General features: G+C 34.0%; 1 protein-coding gene across 1 annotated transcript; it reads right to left on the bottom strand.

Annotated features, from left to right (window-relative positions):
- Window positions 1-8,433: 8,433 nt before the first annotated feature.
- On the bottom strand, window positions 8,434-15,485 carry LOC114713444 (nucleobase-ascorbate transporter 1). Its single transcript, XM_028898095.1, has 14 exons — window positions 15,397-15,485; window positions 13,732-13,829; window positions 13,243-13,419; window positions 12,740-12,840; window positions 12,574-12,649; window positions 12,025-12,084; window positions 11,754-11,941; window positions 11,578-11,674; window positions 11,031-11,117; window positions 10,382-10,440; window positions 10,181-10,272; window positions 9,900-9,977; window positions 9,660-9,817; window positions 8,434-8,842 (listed from the first exon to the last, which is right to left on the bottom strand). The coding sequence occupies exons 1-14, from the start codon at window positions 15,470-15,472 to the stop codon at window positions 8,630-8,632; spliced, it is 1,560 nt and encodes a 519-aa protein (XP_028753928.1). The 5' UTR covers window positions 15,473-15,485; the 3' UTR covers window positions 8,434-8,629.
- Between the last annotated feature and the right edge of the window lie 480 nt (window positions 15,486-15,965).

Genomic DNA, 15,965 nt, shown 5'->3' with positions numbered 1-15,965 from the left:
CACAATTTTGTAGGTTATAAAATACTCCTCCGATCCTTAATATAGAATCCAATTCTTGAGTTAGTTTTGTTCCTAAATATAGGACCCATTTCTTATATTTATTAATTTTTTCTAAATTACTCCTATGAATACTTCCTCAACCATAATCAAGTAGAAAAAGAAGAGGGGGTATTAAGAAAGATGATTATGGTATTTTAGGAAAAATATGTCACTTTTCTTATAATTAACTAACTTACCTAACTTCTTTAATCTAATCAAATTAGTTAAATGGGTCTTATATTAAGGATCGAAGGAGTATTAATTAACTCCTTAGTAACTGGACTAAACTTTATTAGCAAAATTTCATATCTTAATATATATGCTTGAGGGTGATAATTACGGATCACTACAATGAAAGTTTGAAACGAATCATGCTTTTTCTTTGCTTGTTTTTGTTACCAACCTCCTTATTCTTATTCCTATGTTCTCCTATCTGTATCTCTTTATCTTATAACGTGATATTTCGTGCTGATAAAAATATCCAACACTCTATATATCGCTTTCCTTATCAATTGTGTTGCTGCTTGATTCTTTTCTTCACCTTTTTTCGACATATATTTTTTCCTTGCTTTTAAAATGACTACTTTTTTCTTTTGCCTACCATTTTTAGGGACAGGATATGATAACACGACGACTTTTTTCCCCATGCATATCATTTGAACATTTTTCCAAATTTACTTTGGGAAAATCTCTTATAAAGAATTCTAAGTATATGAAATTTTAATTCAAACACCTAACACTTCAAAATAACAAGAAAAGAAGTAAGGCCTACACTAGCATTTTGAAAATAATATGAAATTACCTATATGCTCTTTTGTAACAAAAAAGTTATGAAACTTGTTATGTTTAGTTTAATACCTGTCATTACTACCTCGACACTTGTCATTTTTAATTTTATAAATGTCATTTATGTCACTGTATAATTTCACAACATTTTCATAATGTTAATATAGCTAGGCTAACTTTCTTTCCTGTCATTTTTAAATGTTGGTGTATGAAACTATGAATTGAGATTTTCATATATTCAGGATTATTTACAAGGGATTTTTCCCTAGCCCTCAATATATAAATTCATGGATTTTTATCATGATATAAGATCAGTGCTTTAATTTTTATTTTATTCTATATATGCTACATACAAAGTATTCATATTAATTAGTTTATAGCAAGATATACTATTTAAAAATCATGAGGATGGCTTATTTTCAGATAATACACGAAAAATTATATAGCTTAAACAAAATTATAAATTCTTTTGGCGTCATCATAAACTTGGTCTCCTATGCGTCCTATATTTTAATGGAAGGGAGAGTGAAAGTGGGGTTTAAAATTTAAAATATGTTTGGTATGCAAATACATGTATTTATAATATCAAAAGACTAATATACCCCTATTCAGATACAATGTAATGAAACCCAGTAAGAATCAATCTCACTAGAATCAAACCCATAACCATATCAAAGGCTAAGAAAATCGCAAACAATCCAATTTGTTGAAGATGCAAAGAAGGGGCGACGAGAAGGGGGAAAAAAATTAAACAGAGCAAAGAAGATGAAGCTCATATGAAAAAAAAAAAAAAAGCTCATCACCGCTAGAAAATAGAAATCGAAGAAGCTAACACCAGAAGAGGGATGGTGAAGCATATAAACACTTGATGGATGTCATGGTTGATGATCGTGGTTGGGTCAAAGAAGGCAAGAGGGATCTTGGGCATGTTTGTTTCTGTTTCTTGGTTCTAAATTTTTTTTATAAAATTGTTTTTTAAAGCAAATTTTGGGGGGAAAAAACAACAATAATTGTTTGACAAATTTTTTTCAAAAATTATATTTGAAAATAAACACACTGAGATTAGAAGGTATAACTTTAATAAAAACTCAAGTCCTTATATGGGAAAAAAAACCCATTGAGTGGAGAAGAAAAAGCTTCCCGTTTTTTCCAGATAAAAAAAAAAGAAATACAAAAACAAAAAACAACTAAAAATTGTTTTAAAACAAATAACAAAAACAAGTTTTTCTATTTTTATGTTTTTTAAAAACAAAAAAAAAAACTGCTTTCAAAGCAAGAAAACAAACAAGCCTCCTGATTCCCTGGAAGTTTGAGCATCTCCATAGGGTACCATGAAAGTGCGTTCCATCAAATTTGGTGGAAATGAATTTCCTTAGAAAAGTGGAATCTACGATCTTGTCTACCAGACATTTCATTTTCAAAGTTCTACTTCCATCTCCATTTTTTCAATCCTGATTGACCGTCACCGGACGAGGCGGGCACAAGGGTTGCATTAATTTTGGACAGTGCCCAATGTAATCTTATTTTTATATTTTTCTCATCCTAATTATAAATCACTTCTAACATGTTTCATATAGACAAAAAAAAGCTTTAAGTCTCATTAACTCTGTATTAAAATTCAACAGATTTTTAATTTTATTTCAATATATATTACATCACATGATAACAAAATCAACATAATAATAAACGAAGGGTAAAATTACATATTCATATGAAATTTTTTTTCTCTGACTTATAAGTAGGAGTACTATCTCCAATCTTAATTATAAGACCTCATTTATAGTGTAGGAGTACTACCTCCGATCCTAAACAAAGTTTTATAATTAAGACCGGAGTTAGTATAATGTATGGCACTATGGCAGGTTAATTTATGGTTTAGGGAGATCACGTATCGGCACATTTAAGATAGTTTAAAAGGATTGATTGGCTCCAGGATGCATCCAATGCTAAAGTTTCCATGTCAAAAAAAACGTATCAACACACTTGAGGTAGTTTAAAAGGATCGATTGGCTACAGGATGCATCCCATGCTTAAGGTTTCCATGTAAAAAACGTTTCAAAGCGTAGAATTCTTTGTTATAAAAACTAAAAGGGAAAGAAAACCTTAGCCAAAAGAAAAAGGAAAGAAGCAGTACCAATTTACGATGGAATTGTACGAGTTTCGTTATGTCCTTTTTGTCCCATTGTTTGAGAACTATTTTGTCTCCATGCCCATAAGGAGAACGTGTTCCGGCAAACCAAGCTGGACTCGCCAGTCTTTATTTTACCCAACAAAGCAAGGGTCTTCACTCTTCGGAGTCTTTAATGAAAGAGGGGCAATTTTAAATTTATCTGCTTAAAGTTCTCTTAAAGCAATCCAGTTTTTGTTAAGTTGAGGGCTTCTTCAACCTCAAACTCACATTTGTTTTTTTAATGTTAGATCTAAAATCAAATGGGAAAAAATAATGAGCATTCACATGTGGAACCTAACCATTATGCCCATCCATGTGCAGATTGTTAATATAATATTCAAGTCCTTCGTTTGGTATCAATTATTCAGTTGGCATGAGAGACCAAAGCGAACAAAAAGACAAAAAAAAAGAAAGGGAGAACATGCATGCATCATGCAAGTGTATAATTGCATTTAATTTTTTTTTACTACATTTATTTTCAGATTTCTTTTCTCTTTTTCATTTTTTTTATTTGACCAGCTCACTTTCAAATCTAACTGAAAAGGCCAATTATATATACAGAGAATTTCCACGTCTAGTAAAATCCAATCTTGTTGTCTAAAAAATCGTCAATGATGTAATTCCAAAATTAAAATATAAAGCATGTATTATTTCACCTTTTTTTTAGAGTTGTGTATAATTGACAAAATTATGGGATGATTTTTTTTTTATTTTTTAATTCACACACAAGAGGTTTCCTTTTATTAAAATGAACATATCCAACATACAAGATGAGAATCTTCAATTATTTGCAATACACATAGCTGAAGAGCAATAATCTATGTACTCCTCTGTTCTTAATATAAGACCCATTTAACTAATTTGATTAGATTAAGAAAGTTAGGTAAGTTAGTTAATTATAAAAAATGTGATACGTTTTTCCTAAAATATCATAATTATCTTTTTTAATATCTCTCTCCCTCTTCTACTTGATTATGGTTGAGGGAGTATCTATAGGGGTAATTTAGAAAAAATTGATAAATATAAAAAATGAGTCTTATATTTAGAATCAAAACCAACTCAATAATTAGGTCCTATATTAAGGACCGAAAGAGTATAATGGCCTACTATTTACCTTATACATGAGCCTTTTTGGTGGTTAAAGGGAGCACACATTGGCCCACAAAAAAGAGTGCTCCAGCACAAAGGGCAGGGAAGTTGTGGGTAAGATATGCGGTGAAGGCGCATCCACTTTGAGGAATGGGGGTCCTTTAATTTGGGTCCCACCACTCGAAAGGATTACTATAATTGAGCGTGGGACCCACCGGAAGTTCTCAGTGTTTCTCCGTCGCAATCAGCGACATAATGGAAGCTGGCGGGGCCCAGTCAGGAGGTTGCCGTTCGGGATGGGGAGATACGCAAGCCACGTTGGTGCGGCCGTATGACACAATAAGGACAAGCATACACACAATCATCACCACGTGGCTTGGCACTCGCAGCCTAGCAATGCGGAATATATTTAAATGGACATTATGATATTATTGCCGGAAAACATATAGTAAAATATACTATTGACAGATCATCATTGCTATAATACTATTTACAGCGCATTAAAAATCAAACTAGGCTTATTGGGTCAATAATTTTGTAGTCTTTTTTTGTCAACAAAAATAATCCTAATTCTGATAAACTTATCTATGAATAAATGAGAGATCGTAAATTTGACCTGCCCATAATATTAGGTCGGTAATATGTTTTCTTTTCCCCTCAACTTATTTTCCTAAATTTTATCGGTCCAAGTCCAACTGAGAACAACTCTCCTAAAATTGCATTTATATGAGTTCACACTTGGAACCTTAACCACTAGTTAATAGTTAATTGGTTCTAGGCTCCATCTGAAATCAAAGGGAATTGGTTTATGAACTGTTGAACTGGTAAAACAGTCAATTCTTTGAATTTTTGCATTATTTTTGTCGGCCAGGCGCAAATTCATTTAGTTGAACTACATAATTTTATTTTTGTATTTTATATTAGTTATTTTTAAACCTTTACATATTGTAATCTTTTTAAGTCGCGTGATTTGATTTAATTAATAGGTGATTAACACGAATGGATACTCATTATTGATGATGCAAGGCTTGTCTAATTAAGGCTAAGAGCATATTATTTCTGATTCTATTTATAAGGTGGAGAAAGAAGGTTTTTCTTAATCCTATTTGTAAGTCACTTCATTAAATTTTTAAGATAAATGAATTGTTTTGTCCTTCATTTATTATAGCATTGATAATTATTTTTTTTGAAATGAGTATAATTAAATAGGAATAAAATTTAAATGAATATATTTTAATAAATAATTAATACAGTTTAAGATTTTTTTTAGTCCCTATAAAATATACTGGAATTGTCTTATGTACAGTATCAGAGGAATATTTATTAACGACGGCTTTAGATTTGTGTGTGGGAACACAAAACACTATCAAAGGGTTTGGTGATTGGGGCTTTTGCAAGCAACACAGCAAATCCGACAAGACATGTAATGTAATGTACCTCAGCAATTGAAAAGAGAGTTACATTGGAAGGCAGGTCCGACTGGTCACAAACGGGAAGGCAAGGCGTCACATCCCTATCATGTCATAGGCTCGAATCCTGGGAAGTCCTCTTCTGGGGGGCGTTCCGGATTAGTCTGCACCCAATATGGTGTGGGATACCGGAGGAGATAGTGATACCATCCTATTAAAAAAAAAAAAAGAGAGTTACATTAAAGTATATAAGATAAGATTAGATATTAAAGTAATGTATTTAATAACAAATTTTCAATTATGTTGTTGTATAAGATTAATTTACAAGGGATGAAAACCATTTGTATGATGTTGACTCGTAATTGAAATGAAAAATAATTAAAATAATTGATTTGCCGTTCATGCTGCTGCTATGACTACGACAACCTCAAAAGAATCAATAACAATGAGTAGTTGAGAAAATTATTAAATAAATATAAATGTTTTTAATAGCCTAAAAAGTAGTTTGAATAGTCAAGCATGCGATGAGATAGATGCTGAAAGCAATATTAGTAGGGCAATGATGCAGCGAGGTTGGGTTCTTAAATCTCGAGAAGATTTTAGCAAGAAAATCACTCCTTTAGGAAATTTAGTGATAATGTATTCCATTGCATTGAGATCTATGCTGAGCTGATAGTTTGGACTGGTGATTAGGCACTTAGCCTGTTTTGCTGCTGATACATGAACTGAAAATTAAGCAACGCAACTTGAGTTTAACCCAGTCAAACTGGTAAGCTGGATGAGGCCGCAACAAGAAGTCTTATCTTATAAAAGACCCGTTTGAAATAATTTATAAGTAGTTTTTTAATAGTGATTTATAGAATACGAGATAAATATATAAGAAGAGCTTTACTTTAGCTTACGTGAAATGTATTTGTGGGAGATTTCTTAAGCCCTCCCAAACAGGCCCAAAATAGGATCAATTACATAAGTCATACAAGTTGGACGGGTCGATTTGATTATGGAAACCCATGAAGTGTTTGAGTAGAAACCAAACCATAATTTTAAAAGTATTTTTACAGTTTACGAAATAAATATGTAGATGAGTTTGTCTCGTTTTATAGAAAAGTATTTTTTAAAAGCAATTTTAAAAGTTGCTAAATACTCTTTTGATTTGATCATGTTGATGATCAAAAGGATAAATATTTGTCACTGCTTTGAAATCAGTGGAAACTGGCAGAAAGTGTTGATTTTGTATGCAGATTCTTGAATGAAAGATGACGTTATAAATTCAATCATTTGGGCTCTAAATAGAAATCCATTTAAGGCCGTTTGAAATCATGGTCTTGAGTACTTATAAGCATATTTTATTTATATCAAGATAAAATTTTTCTCACATACTCATCTTATATTTTATAAATTATTATTGAAAAGATATTTATAAAATATTTCACACAAACTCTTAATTTGATCCTATTCATAGTCAAAATAACAAACATTTGTTAGTTTCTCTCGGAATTCCGAGAAGACTCATAAAAAAGTTATTAAACTTGAAACGAGTTAAAAAAAAAAAAAATTAACAGTTCACCAAATTTATGCTTTGACAATTCTGTTTTATTAAAATTATATGATTTATGTATGAATATTCCATTCACTTATGGATTTGAATATTATATTTTATATATTTTAATTTTTTTATAAGCATTTTATCTATTTTAATTAATCATGAATAATTTGATTCTAATTTGAGTCTAGTTAAGCCCCTAACTCATGAACCAATGCCTCACTATCTTTGTGTATATGCACTTACAGACGAATTTTGAAATGATGGAACAATGAAGAGCGAGACCAATCAGTAGGGAAAAAGAGTGAGAACTGAAAAGCAAACAATAATAGAGGCGATAATGAAAGAGAATACCAGGTGATGGACCCAATTCTGATAATGGGCCTCGTCTTATTTAAAAACAGAATTGAAAAGAGCACACATGGGATTGGCGTTTTGAGTTTTGGTTTTCTCGTTTTGTGCAGCAGAAATCTTCCGTATGGAAAGAAATTAATATTGATATGACATGATTTGAGAAAGCAAGTAATACAACCGACCATTACACTGTCTTCCGTTCGTAACATAAGAGCTAATTAAAAATTAGATTTTATTTTAAATATAAAATTCTAATCTATTTTGTTTCCTACTTTATTCCAAGATATCTTTATTGACTGTAAAAAATTTTCATTAAGAAATAATTTCAATAATCTAATGTATATAATTGAAGATAACAGTTTAAAAAAAACCAATACATAATTGTGAAAAATAACCAATTTAACTAATTTTTTTAATATCTTCAAATTATTTATCTAACTCTTATATTAAAAACTGAAAATAATATATCAATAGTTGCAATTACAATTTGCATGCAAGATATATTCAAATTCCAATGCAAATCTCCTAAGAATTAACGAAGAAGAAAGAATACACACATAAGTATAAAAACTTATGCAAGTTTTCCAAACATACTACTATCTTTGGTTCTAACTATAAGATCTCGTTTGTAGTCTACAAATGAGATCTTATAATTAGTACCAGAGATAATATAAGACAATAATTCCACCTCAAAAACCATCGCCTTCAATTCTAAATATAACATCTAGTTATTTAAGACAAGAGATCGTAATAAAATCATGCTTAGATGAAAATATGCTTTAACTAAGATTTCAATAATTCCTAAGATGAAAGATTTTAGTAATTTCTAACACGAAGGTTTTTCTTTTTGATCATCATTCACCTTATAGCATAAATTGACGCACTCATCGTACCCTTAAAAGATCGATTTTGTTTTTTTTTTGGGGCTGATTAAAAGATCGAATTTTCAGCCTTAAGCTCAAGAAAAAATTGAGGTATAGTATCAATGTACCAGAATACCCGGGCATGAAACCAAACATGCAAGGGTTGCATCATGAAGAACTTTGATTTTTATTGAATCTACCAAGCTTGGGTTCCAAAAGCTTTACAAGCCTATGCTGGACCAAGGCTTACATGGTCCCCCAAAAAAATGGAATGATAGTGAACGAAAAATTGCATTTGCTTACATTTCTCACGAATTCCTCTTCTCTCACCTCTCTGACCTACAAACACCTTGCCTTTGATTTGGCATCAACATCATCAAGTAGGAGGGAAAAACCTGTTGAGATTGAATGGCAGAGTGTAGAACTCCTCGTTTCTGTTGTCTCCCCTGAATGTTCTGAACTTCACCCACCACGGCATCCCTCGGTCTTTCTTTGACCTTTCCACCTCCATCGTGTTGTCAAGGAACACCGCCACGATCAAACCCACTGTCGCCGGTGAAGCGAATATGGTATTCAAGAATGCATTAAACTGCATACAAAATCAACAAGAATGAATCCAGGTACAGCATTTGTGTTTAAGATATGCTGGACTAACCAAAGCTTCTCCATGTATTACACGGTGAGCTTCCCGTTTTTCTTTTTTTGGCCAAAACATGGTAAGCTTCATGACTTGTGAATAATACAACTTATATTCTATATTGATTATTTATCAAATTCTCGTTTTCATGATATGATATTATAACAAGACCAGAGGGCTATTTACTGCAAGTCCAAGTTCCTTCATAGAAGCACATGGGAAAATAAATAGTCTTGCATATAAGCCACTTCTTTGGAAGTCTCGGGGACCAAAATACAAGTTGCCATTTGCACAAATAACCCTATGTAAAATTTGGGAATCAAAATGAGAGAAAAAGAATAAACAATTAAAAGATAGTAACTCATTCATTATCAAGGGCAAACTTGGAAAGAATTCAATTTGGAGGACATTTAATGATAAGAACTAACTTTTAACTTTTTTAGCCGTGTGAGCTAGAGTATTGTGACTTTAAGAGGTAGTATAACTTTACATGATTACTTCTTTTAACAAAGTTTCTTCATAATTGATAATGTTTTTATTGGAGAATCTAGTAGCAAATAGCTGAGTAATTTTACTTTGTCATGTGCTCATGTTAGAGTCAGAAAAGGCCACACATTTCAAGGATGAAATCAAACATGGTGATGGAAGTAGTAGTAAAAGCTCAAAAGTTCGGTTTCCTTTTCAGGAACAAATGCAAATAAATAACACGATCAATCGGGCATACGCCTTCTAACTCGTCAAGACTTCCAGAAAGGGGAAAACAACTCACCCAACCAGCATTTGTATTCACAAGGCCTCCACGTTTAGTCCAATACTCAGAGAAAAATTGAGGAATGGATATTCCAAGGAATAATGTGAGCCCAGTGATGATAAGGTTTCTCATCGAATTCATGTTTGTGAACTGAAGAAATGATAACCCCACTGAAGCTGAACAAACAAGAAAAGTTCTTGTGAAAAATAGGAAAATAATCAAGTATAAAGATCAAATCTAGCCCGGCCTGATACATACCAACAAGGCCAAAGAGAATGCAGTACAGTGCAGCGAATATGGGGATGGGTATAGATGCAAACACAGCTCCAAACTTTCCTGCAGAAAACAGAGGGGGAAAAAAAAAAAAAAACCACAGAGCCTCATGTGAGGGAAACTACTCATATTTCCTTATCGCTGATAGTGATAATAAAAAGAGCTAAACAATGTTGGCTAATGAGGCTTGCAATCCTCATGGAATTAATTAAGAAGTGACTTCCCTTGTAGAAGTTCAGACTAATGTTTCAGAGGTATGTACCAACCTAAGGTAGAGAAGAATATCATAAAACCAGCAGAAATCTGAACAACTCTGCGACTTCCAACTCGGGTTAGCCCGAGGAGTCCCACATTTTCCCTACAAAACAAACAGCCATAAAAATGACATCAAGTTAATGTTGAGACATTTAAAGAACATAGACAAGCAGCAGCAGCTTGCACGAAACCCATGGAAGGATGAGACTTACACAGAAACTGTAGAACCAGTCCCTGTTCCATAAAGACCATCGAGCAAGATGCCAATCCCCTGTACAAATAGAAAAGATCAGCCTTCTTATCTGCGAGCCGTTTATTTTATGCCATATGAGAAACATGTGAAATCCAAGCTAACATAACAAAATACAAATTAGCATGCACGCATGGATTTTGCAGTATTCATAAAAGTTTTAGTACAAAGGGAATAGACAGGTACAAATCTACTTGTTCATATACAAGTAAAACAAAATCAGTGAATAACACAGCAGGGCCAAAGGGAAGCTGTGCATACTGTAATGTAACTATTTGCATGTAAAACAAAAAAGAATACCACAGAAGAATGGAGACAGAAGCACTGATAAATATACTAAGAAACTGTTCCCTGTAATATCCTCAGGTTACAAGTTTACAGTCATTCTCGCAGACAAAATTGCAACAGTTTCTTCACATAATTGTGAGGAAAGTTTGAATGCTAATATACTTCTTTACTCAAAATCATCGCAGGATTTGCAAACTCTGCAAGAAACAGTGCTGCATTTTGCTATTATACACACCAGTCACTATCAAAAATCTAGGATCATGTTTAACAAGCACATCTACTTCAGGCCATATCAATAATTGACTTGTTCCAGAGTAACTTACTTGCCAACCAATGCCTCGACTTAACACATAAGCAGGAGGTGGAGTGGCAATTGCCAACCGAGAGGCTGCTTTGTAAGCTGCAGTTGACTGCAGAAAATTTTACAGTTAGGAGACACTGTTAAAAATTTCACCCAAATATGAATGAAAATTCCAAGTCTTGCTGAAATCCACACAAAACCGTTTTCCTTCATTCATTGGGGACAAGCTAAAAAATCTTTATGAATCCGAGACAAATCTTTCAAGAAGTCCATAGTTACATAAACATAGGTTCAGGTAATACAGTTCTAAATTTGACCCTCAAGCCAAATATTCCGTTAACCTTGCCAAATTAGAAATTGGGACCCTCTAAAGTTTGAAGAGAGATAAACACATGTATAAGCCCTACTTGAGTGGTGGATCAGACCTTGTATGGGTCCCAAGCGCGTTCAGTTCATCTCTTTCAAAATTAGATCCAAATTCCCACATTAGCAAGAATAACAAAATAATTTCACCAAAAAAATAAAGAATAAAAAAATAAGACAAAATTTTGAAGAATGAAAATTGATACCTCCACCATTGACACAATAACAGCAGACATTGTGGCAAATGCATGGCCAGCATTAAACGTAGGGGGGCCCCATTGAAGAGGGTATGGGAACATGAACCTATTGGAAAAGAAAGAAATCTCAAAATCCAGCAAAACTTTAAACATATGAGAGAAATAAAAATGGCGTCGTAGCGTACCATGGGGCAGTAGATATCAGATTTGCTCTATCTGTACGGCAACTACGTTGTGTGGAGTTAGGTTTATGTTTGTAAGCTCCACTGGCAGTCAGGATAACAGAGTAGATCCATATAAGTGTAACACAAATCAGCACTGGAAAGCGTTCAAAGATAGGGATATCTCGAAATGGTCTCACGTGCTTTAGATACTGCAATTTTAGCAAATTCGTTGGTGCGAAGGAATTACATAATACTTCGATGCTCTATGTTCTAGTTAAACCAAAGTACTTACTTGTGACAATCCAATTACCAACAACAGCATCGGTATGCCAATTTCTACACAGTTCCCCAGCTGAAGAGAAAATTAAAGATCAAATTGTATAACTTATTCAAGGTAATATGACAAATATTCATCAGGTATATCAAGCACAGTGAGAGAAGGATTTTAATTAAGAAAATATCATATAAACACGCAATACAAGTTGACATTGGTTAAAATCCTAGAAAGACAGAAACAAGAGGAAGCCCTAATAGTATGTCAAAACTTCAGCAAAAGAATATGAATTCACTTTAAGAATAGGTGGCAACATCAGAAGTCAGAAGGAAGATATGTTCCTTAAAATTACTTGTTTATTAGCTTATCATAATCAGAACACATTTTCTTTTAGATGGCAATATTGTAATCACAGATTTCTGTATCAGTTAAAAGATATTCTTCTAAAAAACTGTATAACAAAAATATCATGACAAATTGACACTACGCATAAAGAATTTAGCCTGAGCTTTTAACTCAAAATTGTTTTGATGGATAACATTTGAAGCAGCTCAGATCAATGCCTACCAGAGGAAATCCACGTTGAAATAGTCCTAATCCAACCAATCCAATTACAGGTGCCATGCCAAGAGGGCTAAAAAATCTGGAGAGAAGATCCATGTCACACTAAATAACCAATTAATTTATTTAGTCATTTAGATTTCACAGCCATTGTCACTTGCAACTTGTGTACCTTGAAAAAAGTCCCCAAACTTGGCTGTAACCAAGGATTATCTGAATACTTGAGGCGACAATCAGAGCTCCTTGTATAGCTCGCATTGTTTGTATAAATCTCTGCAAACCAATCACACGGGGTGATCTCTTTCAATACACTACCAGATAAGAACTTGATTTAAGTATACTTAAAGCTAAAGTTATTTTAGGGTGCATATGTCATATAATGTGAACTTAAATCAATTAAATCACCATTGGTATAATTGAGTTCCATGATCTGGGTTAGCTAGTATTAATTTGAACCATACGATTCTATATTTTCCACTTCACTGACTACCTCATACCACACGTTTAATGCTGAGATAAGTATGGGTTTCCAAGATTTCAGAGTCCCAGAAGAGGACTGAAGAATCACCATTGCATTAACATTTCCTTGATTGGTTCTCAGTAGCCAAGAAAGACAAGGTTTGGTTAATGCAATTCCAAAGGAAAATAATTAGGAAATGAAAGGAGGAAACTTACTTCATGGTTATCACTGATCTGTTGCAACGAGGAGTCACTAATTATATAAGCAATTGGAATTATATAAGCAAAAGAGCCTCCAACAACTGCAGGCAATCTTGTTCCGAACAGTGCTTGGAGAAGGGTGTTAATGCCAGCAACAAAGAGTAAAGTCTGTATCACTTGTGCTTTATCACCCTGGTTTAACAAGTAAGCAAGTCACTAACAATAGAAGTTCTGATAATCTGTCAAAAAGTTACAAGTGCTTTGCACACCTAATTGACACATGCAGCCCGTAATTTCTGGCCAAAACTTGACTCGAAAGCATCAATGACCATACAAATATAATTCAAAATGTAGAACCAACTATTGTGACTCAACAATTAGGATGACAAATACTTTATCCTGCTAAGTGGATCAGGAAAAATGACATGCAAGCTAATCATAAGCATGCAAGACAGAGGTTCATTGGAAGAAAGAATCCAAGAAGAAAGCAGAATTTTAGCTTACAGCATTTCCTCCCATAGCTGGGACAATTATTGAAGGGATCAACACACTTGTGCCAAGCATCAGTATGTAATTTTGAAATGCCAAAAGGATGGTTTCAGCTGCAACACATGGCATTCACTGTGAGCAGGAAATGAAAACGACAAAGCAAACAGAACATCTGGCAACACACTTGCTCATGCACATTCACGACACATAGCCACTCAACTGAAATGAAATTAACGTAACTCCACAGAAAAGTGAAGGCAACAGAAAATACTACATGTTTACATGCCTCTGGCAGGAAAATTTAAATTGGACTTGTTTTTAACATTCGAAATGGCACCAACTCGTTCTTATAATGACCACCTCATGACCTTCAAGTGATGCAAAAAGGAAGAAAAAGTCAGCTAACTTACATAAAACACTAGCCTTGGAAGAGGCTCTATTACACTCGGCCAATTTTCTTACACCCCTCTAATGGACCTACTAACTACATTAGATTGTTCTAGCTGCTGTTCCACGATAAAGGTGAGCTTGATGATGTCTTGGGTTCAATCCCTTTCCTTGCCCTTTAAAGTTATGGCATGAACATGGACATCCCATGTACACTACGAGATAATTACCGCATGAATATCAAACTTAACAAATTATATATAGCATTAAAATCACTTAGTCCTACGTCATTAACTATTTAAAAACAAAAAAAAAAACAAAAGAAAACTTCTAGGTGAATCGGTGCAAGAGGTTAGGGCTTTCATTAGCACATGTGAAGGACTAAAATATGAGCGATGTGACCACTTAAAATGCAATGAATCCACCAATTTTAAATATGAGTCCCAATGCAGCACATCAACTGAACACTCAAAATTTCTTGTAGAGAATGACGCCCTTGACAACAAAACAAAAGAACTCACAAAGCCCAGAATATATTTCGTCTATGAACGGTGTAATAAATAAAATAGAGGGTTAGTCATTAAATAATTTGTGGGGCCTCTTTGATTTCATTGGTGATTAATTTTTAATTACCAAGAGTAACCTCGATAGAAGGAGAAGAATGGCATTAACTAAGCCATTATTACTAGTGTCGTTACGCGATGGTTTTGACGGTTTAATAGTTAGCAGCAAAGTATAAATAGAAAATAATGGGAAGTTGAAGATGTCTTAAAAATCATGTGATAGTGCCATTCACTTTCGAATTTTAAATAAATCTTTTTAGTAGCAAACAAGGCCGAAAACAAGGGAGAAAAATACTAACGAAAAAATGCAGAGTCCCGTTTTATCTCAACGACAATAAAAATTTGAACTTTCAAACTAAATCCCACAATCCCACAGTTCTCTTGTAAACTAATCGGAAACACGGTATATGCAAAAGCTTCCAGGATTTGTTTTTTGAAGATCAAGCCAATGATAAAAGGAAGTCATTGGAGGTTGGCAAAGGGCCAAAGCACTGACATGTTCTTCGAAACCGAAAAGATTCCTGTCAAATATCTCCTGTTCTAAATGACCAAGTTCAAAAGTTAAGTGCATGATAAGCTGTCTCTAAAAGATGAGGAAGTCGCAAGTAAGAAGTTTGAAGGATGATAATGAACGAGATAAGCATCTCGAGACAAGCAGACCCATGAGCCCATGTTCACATGGCGATAATGAACACAGAACCCAAATGACAGATGTAGAAGAAGAGCCTACCCCAGGGAGGGTTTGAGTCGATGCAGTACTCAAGGTCCTGAAGCTGCTCCATGGGAAGGTGGGTAATGTCTGCCATTGTTGAAGCTTCTGACAGAGCTCAAGAGCAGAACAGAGAGGCAGAGAAGCAGAAGAGTGAAATAAATAAAGGGGGATGACGAAGAAGAATTCTTCCCAAAGTAAAGTGCGCATATAAAGTGAGAAAAAGCATAGTGCTCAGGAAAAAAAAAAAAAGGTGAGAAAAAGCATGAAAATAAAAACAATAAATTAAAAAAAATGATGCGATGGATGGGAGAAACCATGGAAAAAAAAACCGGACCGGACCGGCCGGTTCAACCGGTGAACCGGTGAACCGGCCTGTTGTCTGGTCCGGAATAAGCCAAGAACCGGCCAGGGGTTAAACCGGTGGTGAACCGGTTGAGCCGGTATGAACCGGTGTAAAACCGGGTAAACCGCCGGTTTAGGTGATTCAGCCGATTTAGATCATTTCCCCCTCCAAAGACCCAAAATGACGGCGTTTTATTTAAAAAAAAAAAATCGAACCCAGACCAGCTCGACCTCGACCGCTCAAC

The sequence above is a fragment of the Neltuma alba genome, unplaced genomic scaffold, assembly GCF_004799145.2.
Source record: "Neltuma alba isolate B1F8T4 unplaced genomic scaffold, ASM479914v2 tig00001887_pilon, whole genome shotgun sequence".
Taxonomy (NCBI): Eukaryota; Viridiplantae; Streptophyta; class Magnoliopsida; order Fabales; family Fabaceae; genus Neltuma; species Neltuma alba.
Note: the sequence above shows the minus strand (reverse complement) of the source record. Positions and strands in the feature narration are given on the sequence as shown.

Bases quoted from the DNA above. Each gene is read 5' to 3' on its own strand.
- LOC114713444 (XM_028898095.1), bottom strand. From the start codon at position 15,472: ATGGCAGACATTACCCACCTTCCCATGGAGCAGCTTCAGGACCTTGAG. The intron at 13,420-13,731 runs GTAAGCTAAAAT...TTGTTAAACCAG, and splicing joins CAGCTATGGGAGGAAATGCT to GGTGATAAAGCACAAGTGAT. The intron at 9,818-9,899 runs GTATGTATCAGG...TTGTTTGTTCAG, and splicing joins CATTCTCTTTGGCCTTGTTG to CTTCAGTGGGGTTATCATTT.